Source organism: Zosterops lateralis (genome assembly GCF_965231275.1).
Source record: "Zosterops lateralis genome assembly, chromosome: 8".
NCBI lineage: Eukaryota > Metazoa > Chordata > Aves > Passeriformes > Zosteropidae > Zosterops > Zosterops lateralis.
In genome coordinates, this window is record NC_139768.1 from 21,031,671 (window position 1) to 21,045,318 (window position 13,648).

General features: G+C 34.3%; 1 protein-coding gene across 3 annotated transcripts in view; it reads left to right on the forward strand.

Annotated features, from left to right (window-relative positions):
• ATRNL1 (attractin like 1) overlaps nt 1–13,648 on the forward strand; it is a 442,299-nt gene that overhangs the window by 185,080 nt on the left and 243,571 nt on the right. For all 3 annotated transcript variants that reach the window (XM_083866025.1, XM_083866026.1, XM_083866027.1), the window contains 3 exons: nt 2,809–2,903; nt 3,538–3,616; nt 4,803–4,960. In XM_083866025.1, the coding sequence (XP_083722151.1) occupies nt 2,809–2,903; nt 3,538–3,616; nt 4,803–4,960 (332 nt within the window). The remainder of the gene's footprint in view (nt 1–2,808; nt 2,904–3,537; nt 3,617–4,802; nt 4,961–13,648) is intronic.

Here is a 13,648-nt window from a genome sequence, read left to right on the forward strand (position 1 = left end):
ACATAAATTTAAAAACCTGAGAACAAGCAATTGAACAACAGTACCACCACCACCACCAAACCCCAGGGGAAAAAAAAGTCATATTGTTTTAAAAGTAAATTACTTTGATTTTTTTTTTTTAACTTGTGTGCAAAAGAGCTGTTCATTCATGACTGGGAGACAAGAGTCCTGTGTGTATTCCCAGTGTTATTTTATGATGGAATATTATCTATATACCATGGCTGGTTTTTTGGCTGATACTCTGCATCTCTGAGACGACACAGTCTGGCCTTAGAAGAAGACTGGGACATATTTAGGTGGTAATTTTCCATATCTTATGAACAAATCAATTATATCTTGTCCAGGCTTGTCAATGCTGCTTATTGCATCTTGTATCCCTTGCTGTAGCCAGAATTTCTGTAGGAGTGCTTTCTGTGATGCTGGTCTACCACACCTTTACAATAAATCTGTTTGCAGATTCATACTGAAGCAGTCATCTGTATTTTGAGGAGCTCGAAGTTGACCAGATCAGGAGGTTGAGCATATCTAAACTTTATTCCTTACCATTTCACCTTTGTACTCGATTATTAAAGGGTTCATTAATCCATTTAATAGGGGTCAATCTTTATTTGCCATTTTTTCCTGTCCTGTTATCTTTAAATATGTTCTGGTACTATGGTCATCTGATTGATAAACACAGAGATAGAGCACAATAGAGTCAATGAGATTTATTAATTAAATTTGCATAACTACAGAAATGTAGAGTAGTATTAATAAACAAATGGGACATTTAAAGTTCATATTTATTCATCTTTTGCCTTCATAAACCTGCAGAAACCTGGTCAAAACTTGTTAACCAGGACATGTAGATCAGCTTATTCTTATTTGAATAACGGAACTGTGGTGGCTAATAATAGAGAAAGTGAACTTCTCACCTTTGAATGTCATGGTAATTCCTTTTATATGGGTTCCTTCATACTCAGGATATTCTATGGTTTTATGAACTTTATTTTCTACTTTTCCTTTCACACTCACTATTAAAAAAAAACCAAACCAAAAAACCCTGAACAAAACCAAACCAAAACAATTTTCTTTAACTGTTATATATATGTGTGTATATATATATATATTATATATATATATACACACACACAATATAGTAGGCTTTTTTATCTTTCTATGTCAGCCTTCCCATAGGATACAACAGAGTGTATTTTTTCAGATGATATGTTGCTGCAGAAAAGGTGATTGTCAGCAGTAAGCAAACTATTGAATCCAACAAAAGGCTGACACAGCTTTTCTTCTGCTTTGACTTAATCTTTCACTCTCTTTGTATTTACTGATTGTGTTTTTTATGATCACATATTTTTTATTTGTAACACGGTTTGTGTGGTGTTGGTGACTAGCAGAATGTCAGCAGGCTGGGGATCAAAATAATGCCTTACAATTATTCACCAGGTTGTAGCACCAGAGATGACTTGCCATATTTTAACATACATAAAATAATAATCAGAATCATGTACTCTTATAAGTCACCTCCTTATTTCATGTGAGAGGGGTAAAAATAGAAGCTTTTGAGACTTGTAGGACTGTAATGGTAAAAGATTTAGAAGATTTATTCTGTTGGACCTGAGGGTATCTGCCCATGTAACAGAGCACTCAAGATACAGCCAGCTCTGGATCACGACTGTGTTGCACAGGGATTATTTATCTGCTATCGCAATTTACACCTCTAAGGGCTCTGCTAATTCTTAACTTTCTGCGCTAAACATTTTCTGCTAGGATTCTGGATGGCTCCTTCTGTAAATTGCAACAACAGTGATTCCTGGTCACCTTTTTTTGTTGCATTTTGGAGGTGCTGGAAACCTCCTTCATCCTGATGAGTCTGGTTCTTCCCCTGCAGAAAAGTTCCTTTTCAGTCATTCCTCGAGCTATGACCCAAGTAAGGGTTAATCTCATTCCTCTGGCTTTGGAGATACACCAGGATAGCTCAGGACTTGTGTCCTTTGACTTGTCCCAATCATTTTCTGCTCCTTCCAGGAAGGGCTGGGCATGGGTTGGATCATCTGGAGGTGGCTGTTTCTCTCTTCTGCACCTCTGCCAGCCCAACAGATTGTTAGTGAGCAGTGATGGGAGCTACCTGGCAGGCTCTGTTCCATTCAGAGAGTGAAAGAAAAATGTGTAGAACAAAAGCCAATGGGGAGTAAAATGTAATTTTATTTTTTGAGCAGTACTAAACAACCCCTTGTTTCCCTTGTATGAAAAATTTATATCACTTGCCACTTTACAAAATGCCTTAAAATTCTCTCTGTTTAGAAAGGAAACACTTGATGGTCACATAACTTCTCTTCCAAGTTCCATTGTGCCCTGTAGTTATTAGCAATCTTATTTACTACAATAAATAAGCCTTCAAACTATATAATTTTAGTGTAGATGCAATTTTTCCCAGATTTTTTAAACCTAGTAATTGAATAATTATTTCAGAGTGAAATTAGGAAACTGATAATGGTCTAACAATTCTTAATACTATATTTTGGAATAATTATTTCACAAAGCATGACTATTTTAGATTATATCTAATCACTGCTCTTACTGCATGATATAATTTATTTCTTAACTTAGTTTTTCTTAATTTTATTTTTTATTATTTTTAGTTTTTAATTGTTTCAAGATTTTATAATGCAAACACTTAAACAGTGAAATGCATGTGAGCAATTCTGACTTGTAGGTTTCTCCATGACTTCTAAAATCAATGTAGATGGTAAACTTTTAAGTATTTACATAATGTAGAACTAATATGTATACACTTTATTTCTTTTTTGCCCACAGACAGCCTTTTGATTGATTATCAGTTTACCTTCAGCTTATTACAAGAGGATGATCGTCATCACACTGCCATAAACTTCATAGCAAATCCAGAACAGGTAAGAAAATGTTAATAATTTTAGTTAAGTTTTAGAGACTCAGAATTAAGATTTCCATATATTTGACATTGATTAAAGGTTTTCAAAGTGTCTATAAGGTTTTAGAGATAGTTCACATTTTTTTGAGAGCTGCAAAACTAGTCCAGTGCCTTCTTTGAGAACCCTTTCTAAATGGTAGATGTACTTCAGCTTAATCAATGCCCTGAATAATTATCAGTTGGTTTATTTTATTGCTGCTCCCATGAAGAACAAGTTTTAGTATCTTCCTGAGATGAATTGAAGGGGTGTACCCCACTGCTGAGAAAACATTTTTAGGTGAGGAAAGTAATTTTTAGCTTGTGCTTGGAATGTAGGCATTTACCATATGTTTTTTCCTTTAATTTTATAAAGAAAATTAGTTTGTTATACTTAGGACAATCTACAAGTGTTACTGGTGTAGTTACATGTTAAATTGCACCCTGTTCTTACCGAAACAAAAGGGAGAATTGCCTTTGGCAGTGAATAATTTCCATTTCTACTTGTATTTAAAATGTAAACTGGAAGATGATTAAAAGGCTGCATTCAGTTACGTGCAATAGTTACATGCAAAACATTCTGATACATTTTGTTAACTTACCTTTTTTTTTTTCCCTAGTCAAATAAAAATTTGGATATATCAATTAATGCATCAAACAACTTCAACCTCAATATTACGTGGTCTATTGGTTCTACAGGTGAGAGTGAATTTTGTTATGATGAGTTTTTCCCCAAACGATTTCATGATCCTTTGAGCTATTTTAACCTGATTGTCTCTCTGTTGCTAATTTTGATAATAAAACTTTGCCAAATGTGTTCTTTTGCCATTATCATTATGCCATTATTAATTATATTATTTAAACCTCAGATGATAATTTGCAATCTGAATAAAGCTTCATTAATATGTTGACTTTCTCTCCTATTCAATTAAAATTACTTTGGTAGGAAAAGCTTGTAGCGTATTTAAGTTTTTGAAATGACAGTGTTATGAAATGCTGTGATTTTAATTAAGATAAATTGCTTCCTTAACTACTGCAGAGACTGAGATTTTATTTCTTTGTTTCAGTGTTCAAGCTAAAAATTTAATTATTAACCTTTACATTGATATCAAACAATAAAGTTCTTCTGTGTATGCTGATAAAAGGAGCTGCTTATCTATTTTTTCTCTAACTTTGAACCCCATTACTATTCTTTGTTTTAATTTAGAGAGTTTTTCTGAATTGGTTCTATTGACTTTCTGAAAACACATCCAAGGAGAGGCATGATGCTTAAAATGAAATTATTAAAAAAAGAGATAATTTTAAAGAAGGTTCAGAATTTCTCTTAAACTTATGAATTTCTTCATAAATGCATTTATGAAGTACTTTCCCATACCATAGTTAGTAAACTCTATTTATTCCTTTATTTTAACTTAGCTCAGTCATTCATTTATTTGCAAAGACTAATAAATGTTTATTACTAGTTATGTTATTAACGCTTTCATGAACAATTAAAACTTGACAGCAAAAACGTAAGATGTAGACAAATTCCCTTTCTGGTTTTATTGAGATGTTTATTGAAATGAAATATAAATTATGGAAGAAAGCATATTACCTGTTAAGCTGACCATAATAAATATCTTGTAAAATTCATGTTACTTCTGTCATGTTTCCACTTTGTATATAATTTTTTGAAACCAAAGTAAAAATTTCTGTGAATTCTCTGTATGTATATTAAATAACCTGATATTCCATGTACACTATAATAAAGGGCTGTTTTAGAGGGAAGACACCAAAAGCAATTAAGGATTTATGTTTTGTATGCAAATTTACTTGGCATCTCTAATAATGATTAATATTTTTCTCAAATATGTATATTTACACCTGAGCCTTTAAATTTTTTTAGCTGGAACGATATCTGGAGAAGAGATTCCTGTTGTTTCCAAGGTTAATATTAAGGAATACAGAGACAGCTTTTCCTGTGAAAAATTTAACTTTCGAAGCAACCCAAACATCACTTTCTATGTCTATGTCAGCAATTTCTCCTGGCCAATCAAAATACAGGTTAGTGACTGCTTTGTGATTAAGGAGAAGTTTTTATTTCACCTTTGCATTGAATTTTATGATTCAACTCATACAGGAAGTATACAAATAGAGTTACTTGCATGCTGTGATTTCTGTGTATAATAATTATATTATGATGGCAATCATAGTATGATTTTAAGGCTGGGCTGGAAGGGTGGGAGGTGATGCTGCCCATGGCAGGGGAGTTAAACTGAGGTGGTCCTCAAGGTCCCTGCCAGCCCAAGTCATCCCATGATTCTGTGTTTTATCTTTTAGTTGTGAGTCAGACTTCAGGCCGTTGATTTTAAAATCTGAATTTAAATTGTTGAACATACTTATTTATCTATAATATAATTTTAGCATTTAGATCTGAACACAGAAAATGGTATACAAATCTGTATGTACCTGGATATTTGAATGTAATCCTTTGTTAATGATTGGCTTTCGGAGCCTCTGGTTTTTTTAAATGTTGAGTTGACTGTATCTCAGACTTCAGTTAAGACTAAGTAGAGTTTATTGGAATTTATGTTCTTCTTTGACTTCATTAGAATCAATTTCATTCAGTATTTTCTGGAGTACTGAGATACTGTGCAGTAGCACACTCAAAAAAATCAATGCAATCATGATTCCTCTCTGGCCTGTGAAGTTCCAGCAATATTTTTACTCATAATTACTATGGCTGCACTTGTGAACACAGCGTCCCCTGCATCAATGAAGGAGATTCTTATGTGGATAAACAGCTTTTGAGTATAACTCAATTAATTATTAATTACTCAATTATTGTATTAATCAAATACAATTAAGTATTAAATTGTCTTAAATTGTTAAAATGATAATCAAATTTCATAATTCCAGGTGATTTACTCCAGAAACAAGTACAAGCTCAAAATACTTTGCAGTTACCCATAGTTACAAATATCATACAAAATTTCCATTTTAATGGGAAAAAACCTTCCATATTTTTCTAAAATACAGAACCTAACCTTATATATCAATATATAAAATATACATATATATATATAAATATAAATAAAATATGAAACATATCTACAAAAGTATATTACACTATATATATATATATATGATAAAGTGTCCTGGTTTAAAGCAGTCACCTTCTGATTAAACTGTCAGAGTAATGGTTTTGTTGTGTTAAGTAAAGCTAGAGTTGTCTTCATCATACCTGACCAGTGACTGTAAATATGTGTGAATGGTGTCAAAGGATGAATTTATGCAGCTTGCTAATATTAATGAATGCACTAGTTTATTTAAAAATCCAAACAAACCCTGAAAACTAACTGCTTGCTTTTACTCTTCATATTAGGGGTGTTTTTAAATTCTCTCCCACTTCCTAAGGATAGAACAGCTTCAGCTGCCTAACAGGCTTCTTAAACAAATCCGTGGAGCAATTTCAGCTGTAAATGCATTACACTCTCACCTATGTGACTGCAAGGTGGCTGTATCACCGTTGTAAGACAAACATTATTAAGGTGATGCATTCCTGAGACGTGCAGCTCTGTGGCAGATGTTGGCAGATCTCTGCTCCTTCTTGTGCTGTTTCCACTGCAGCTTAGCACCCTGATGAAGGGAATCCCTGATTATTGGTTACATCCTTTCTATTTTTTTTAAATCAGGATTTTCATTGTCTGTCATGATTATGCGATTTTTTTAATATTTCTTTTTGAGGCACATTGAAATTTATCAGTCTAGACAGTTCTGCCTCAGAAATGATGGTGCTTGACTATTGCATTCCTTTCCTGTCCTGCTAACTTTTCATAAAAGTCTTATTCCATCTAGAAATTAAGTTACTCAATTTTATGCACCAAAAAAGGAAAGTTAAGGTCCAATTGGGTAAATTGCTTTAAGATTTTAATTTTCTCCTCTTTTTTTGCCTTCCTAAATGAACAAGATTATTATTTAGCTCTCAGCCATTTAATGCTGTAATTTCTTATTTTCCAAGAAAATACCTGAAGTTAATGTTACCCCTGTATGTTTCTTGGTTTTGGTCCTCTAGCATTAGATAACATCTTCAAATGATAAATGGAGCAGGGAGCTTTTCAGAGAAAACAAGTTTTGTTTTATATGCTAACTTTATAATTCTGCATGTGGTATTCTGCATGTACTTTTAAAAGTATATGGAACCTCCTATTACTTAGGGTTAAGAGAAGGAAATCGTGGCTCACTCCAATCCAGAGGCTGAAGTGTCCAAGGCCAGTACTAAATCAGGTCTAATAGTTATGATTTTCTACATCTTCATCACTTATCATACCAGATTTCACCTTCATAACAGGCAAAAGTGGTTGATGTGTGTCTGTAAAGGCATTGCAGGCCTTTTCACTGAAATGGCCACACTGCGCTGGTCATGCCCTGCTGGGAAAAACCTGGTATTTTGTGTTAACTCAGTACTGAAGGCTGTATTTAATCCTGTTAGACCTAAGGAAATTATTGTGGCTTCCTTTAGAGATATTCTGTTCATTTAATAAGTAAGGTAGCAACATGAAATTTGGCACATGCCTTTTACACAATGCGTTTGCAGAGGGCTAAGTACTCCAGCACGCTGAGCCCTTTTCAAGTACAGTCTGAGTACCAGTTCTCCTGTATTTCCATTATTCATCACAACTTGTCAAGAATACATTATATAAAACATGAGTTCCTAAGGAGGCAGAACTAGTGACCTTACTTCCTTTTAAACTGGTATTTGAAGTTGTGTTATTGATGTTATTACCAATGGTTATTGGTATGCATTTCAGCACTCTGCTCTTGTGCCTCCTGTTATGCTGGCACTGAAGCTAAGGTATCATTGGGAGGATTTGGGTGTTAGAGTTACTGTCTTTTTCTATTTCTATAGGAAAAGAAACAGCCCTCTCATTTTAAAAGACATTTAGGTTCGCTTTCTGTTAAAGTCACCTCTATTATCTCTGGTTTTGCATTCATTTATCTCCAAGATTTTCATGACTATAAGGAAAAACTGTCCATCCCAGCAGGTGATTGTTTATTGGGATCAATGGCTCACAGCTGCTTCCTCAGATAGTTTTATTATTCATGTTACCTATTCAGCAAGCTTGCATTTTTTCCCCAAAATGTTAATAAATCCCTGCTGGCTCTAAAACAAAATATCTTCTTAAGAACTATGATTGCTTGGCTTGAAAAAAGGAATATGTGATGATTGGTGTCAATAAAACCAGTTCTTTAAGGTGTACTGGTCTGTGATAGGCAGTGACCCATTTCATTGTTGTCACTGGGGATCCTAATCACCTCAGAATACAAATTCTTCAACACTGGATAGCAGTGAATTACTTGCCAAACATAGAAACCATGTAGGAAATGTTCAGTTTCTTTCAGCTGTACTGCTGCTCTCTTTATTGAAATGTACTGCAGGTTCCCATCAGCAGCACCCTTCTGTCCATGGGCCCAGAGCCAGGTGATCTCTGCAGCCCTCAGGGGAAAGCACTTTAAATTTCCTGATGCTAAAGGCATCTTATTTAGCTGTAAAATCTCTTTCCTTGAGGAAAGAAGCAGAAATGTGACAAAGTTGCATAAGGGGTCATTAGAAAGGTGCTGTTGTGGGACATATTCAGTTTAGAGCTGTTTCCACAAATAAATCTATTGTCTATTGGCCTGGCTGTAAAACGAGCAGGTGCCAATTTTCCCTCAGAAGTATGTACTGGTTATACCCTGGCACACAAATGTTGGGTATTTCCCTGCTGAATTACTCTAACAGCTTAGAGCACATTTTTTCTTCATTTCTTGTAATTCAGAGTTGCTGATGAGTAAGGGTGGATTACGGCCCTTTAGCTTAACTTGCCAAACTTTCATAAGCAAACAGTAGTTTATGCATCTTTTCAGAGGGAATCTGTATAAATTATCTTTGTTACAGGTGTTAAGTGTCTCAAGTAAGAGGATGTGATTTATCATCCACACTTATATTTGACTGTCTTTGACAGACCCAAACCTTTAGGTGTATTGTGTCTTATATATCAGTTAAACAGGACTCCATGAAAAAATACTCTTGCCTTAAAATAGGCTAGATTTCTGAAAAGAATATGTGGCAAAGCCTCATAACTTGTTTCTGATCATTTTTATTTCATTATTTTGAGAGTCAGTGTAATTCAGACTCCACTGGTAATGGAATTCGAAGGCTGTAACATTTATTGAAAAGCAGTAACTCAGACTGTAGCCAGCACCTCAAATAGTGGTCAATGGTCCCTGAAGCAGTAAGCAGTCATAAAGCTTGGGCTTCTGACAGCTATGCAAATATTAATAACAGCAGTCACAACATGTTCTTCAGTCTCAGGAAACTAATTTTATGGCAAGGGATTTTTGTCATATAATCTGGTAACAGATGTATTTTCTTTTTTTCCATCATTTGCTCCTGTATTCTGGAAAGCAGTGGCAGCATATGAAAAAGCAAATACCCTTAAAATGCTGTCCTGGCTATTTATCTGATCTCTGTTCCTAAGGACAGCAGTAACATTCCTGCTTCAGGATCAGCTGCATTCCTGCACTTGGATCTCTTTATAACAGTCCAGCTTGTAAATCTGATCTCAGCTTGTGCCCGAGCAGCAAAATTTTCTACCAATTTTAAAGCTGAATCTGGAGATAATAGTAACTGTTCTACTAGTTATTTCCTTTCTTCCCTGAAGTGTAAATGAAAAATTCACAAGTGTCTGAGTTTTAATTGGGAGGGTCAGTTTAAATTGTAAGGTTCAGCCTCAGCAACAAAGCACTGTCTGGCAAAATGAAGTTTGTGTTTAATGAAAAAAAAAAAAAATCTTGTTATACATTTTTGAACATAGCATAGTTAAACTAACATGTTTCCACAGTATAAAATAATTACTATTGCAGTGAAGTTAGACAGGGTGTTGGTGTACATCTAGAATACCCTGATGTGATTGAAAAAGTTTAATATTTTTAAGGAAGCCTACTTGGAGCTCTGTTTTTTTCTGCACCGTGGTTTCTGACTAAAACTGTCTTTGACACCCTGTATTGGTTTGTATACCAGGACAGAATAATGAATTATGGTGAAGATTTACATTTTGTTTGTATGTAGCACAACAAATAATCAAAATATTTCATATATAAATCTTAAAGTGATTTTTTTAAAAGCTGAAACTAGTGTTCTTTCAGTTTACTGGCTCCTGTTTCAGAATTGATTTTTTCCTCTGTTAATAGCCTGCATGTAGCAACTGAAGGAGGAGTGTAATGTAAATCAAGAAGCATATCTACCCTTGCAATAAAATTTACTGTGTAGTATAATTTATTTCAGCTTTTCTGCTTTTGTTTTGGACTTCATTTGAATTTTTAACATTCATGAGTGACTTACATGTTGTAAAAGCTCCAAGTAAAACTTGTCAGTCACTGCCATTAGAAGTTAACACAGTATCACAACCCTAATAACTAAATTAACAAATAAAGATCACATCTTTTTGGGTTTTAAAGCCTTTCTGAATTTTGCTAAGATCGTGATTGTGGACCCTTTGCTTGGAAAATGTGTATTTATCCACATGTACCTTGTTTGTAGCTGTGCCACCAGTGATTGCATGGCTAAATTTAATCCCTGTGATTTATGGTGAACAATTCAATTTCTAAGTGCCTTAATGGTTTTCATAGAGGCTGCTGAGTAACTGCATATAGCAATGTATGGAGACACTATAATTCCTGAAACACTAAACTGGTATTGATGATGAAGTGGATGCATTAACTTCCAAAACAACTTCAATGTTTTCTTACAGTAAATGTAAAATCCCTGTTTAAAATAGGCTTGAAAGTACACCAAGAACAAAAACCTGGGAAATTAATTGAACTATCATTTAGTGACAATTCTGCAAGGAGCAGGAAATTCTGTCAGAACAGAAAAAATAACAGGAATAGAAGACAACCTGCAGTACAGGGTGGATTTGTTTGTAGATGACTGAGGTGTAGCCTAAAATGAACATGCATGTGTAGTTTCAGTTTTCACTAGGGATGACGACTTTGATCATTCTGAAAAGTCATGAATGATAGTAATAATAATAATAATAATAATAATAATAATAATAATAATAATTAACAGAGAAACATAGAATCATTCTGTTTGGAATAGACCTCTAAGATCATTTGGTCCAGCCTTTAACCTTACACTGCAAAGTTCAACACTGAACCATGTCCCCAACTGCCACATCTACACATCTTTTAAATGCCTCCAGGGATGATGACTCCACCATTGCCCTGGACAGCCTGTGCCAATGCTTGACAACCCTTTCTGTGAAGACATTTCTTCTAATATCCAATCTGAACATTCCCATTTTCAGCTTGAGGCCATTTTCTCTCATCCTCCACTTTGCTGTGAAAATTATCCTCAGCAAAGTCAGATGTAAAAGTTGTGTTGAATGTGCTCACATTATGCATCAGGTCATATCAATCCTGGACTCTGAAGGAAGAGAAATTGCAGTGCCAAAGGCAGGAGGGGTGGGAATATGAGACTGAGGAAGTACAAATGCAAGTTCCCATCTGAATGTAAGAAGAAAGCAATCCAAATAACAAGATATTTAGTAAACTACAGTGCTTTGGAAGAGATTTTGAAGGCAGGTTATGTTATAGCGTTTAGTATTTTGTCAGCTTTTATGCATTGAATATAAGCATTAAGTTATACAAGGAATAAGACAGAAAGAATGTATATTTAAAGAAGCAGGGATCTCCATAACAGATCACAAGGCTGCTCATGATGCATTTGTCCTTCAATATTCTGTCAAAATGGCTCATCTAATCACCTTTCTGCTCATGGCATTTAGGTTGTTAGACAGCAAAAAGTTTGTACTTTCCATAGTATTGTTTTTTATTTTTAATAAAATGTATTAAATAGACTTTTTGCTCTATAGTTATTTTTAGGAAAAAACCCAACTCCTCTAAGTGGAGAAATTAAAAATTATTTTAAAATTGAATTCAGGACAGCAGCAAGAAGGTAAAGTTTAATTTGCTTCATTGCTGGTATCTGAAGCTGAACTCAACTGTTTTTCAACACACTGAATACCATTGTTAAAATTCTCGGTCATAGTTACATTATTACAGGTATATCTGTTACATGTACAATTAGTACATTTTAGAAAGTACTGGAAAATTACTACCCAAATGGGGACTGCCACAGTAATTATGGTTAATTTTTTCTTTCTTAGGCAATCAAATACCAGAAACCTACAGGTTCTTGCTTTGGAAAATGGGCTATCTATAATATCTATAAATTATTTTCTTGGAATTGTAAAGTCAATTGTATGGAGAATAAATCCCAAGGCTCTATAATATTCCCCAAAGGCTTGATGCCTAAATCCAATACAGCCTTTTCCAAAATCCTTGCCATGAATCTTAAAGTATTGCTAAACTGAGGAGGTATTTCCTGATTATTAGGTTATGCTTTTTTAGTTTTAATAATGCTGAAAACGTTAACATTTGTCTTAAAATATACTAGAACAAGGTGGCCAACCATATCATGCCAAACTCCATATCACTGCAATAAATGTAAATATTCTATTCATTATTCTTCCAGGTACCTTTCTTTTTCCAATCACCTTAGAAAAGGCCTAATGTGAGCCACCAGAATATCTGTAAATATTTAACATTGTTGATATATTTCTGAGAAAGCAGAAGCCCTGTTAATAGTTCAGCTGATGATTTAAAGGAACCAAAATACGTAATTAAGAGATAATTAGTCCTCAGTGATGCATAGTTTTAATTGGTGTATAATTTGAATGTCTGAGATAAGAACTTGTGTAACTGATGTGCCGCTTTTGCGGGGCTTGCTTTTCCAGGCAGACCAAGGCATCATCTACTGGTGGTTGTATAACACAATAGAGATGCATAGATATGGTATTTGCTAATAAAAATTATCTCCCTATGATGATTAGCAAGTAGATATTGATGTTTCTCTCTGTAATCTCAATTTCTCTTATATACTTTCTGAAGTAAATTTTAGTTAGAAAATTCTGAACTCAATAAAAAAATTTTGCTTCCAGATACCTTATATTTTTTCAGGACTTTTGATTAGCTATAGAAAAATAAATCAATTATTCATCTTGGGATTTGAGGTGGGAACATATGGTGGAGTATAGAAACCTTTTGTTCAATAACAAGGAAAAAACTTTGAAATATTAAGATTCTCCCTGAAGAAAACATCTATGCCTTGTTGAACTGCAGAAGCCTATAAAGGTCATACGCAGTGGCTTCAGAATTATTTGAAAGTAAATGTTTTGCTCATAGGGGATCAGAATGGAAATAGGAAGCTGGTGGGAGAGAATAGATATTTTCAAGCTATTTATCATGACTGTCAGAAGGATTAATACAAACTTAGTTGCCCTCTGTCATCACATTTTATAGAAAAATGTGGGTGATGTACAGGATTTCTGTTTCTTGTATCTTTGTTTAAATTTGGATTTCTACCAAATCCATGTTTTTCAACATTTCTTAGTAAACAAAATGTCAGTGGCCTGAAATCAGTTTAAAAACTTTAATGTAGGAGATTTGCGAGGAAGACTTCTTGAGAGTCCCACATCTGCTGAGCAGTGATGATGAGCCTCACCAACATCATGGTGGTCCTGATGTGGACAGGTGTGGGCTCGATGTTTTCTGAGCTTGAGAAGAGCTAGCTCTTCTCAAGGGAAACTTTTTGACCGTTTTCTTTTTCCTAAAACAATCTTGTGTTAACAATATTCCTTTCCCATA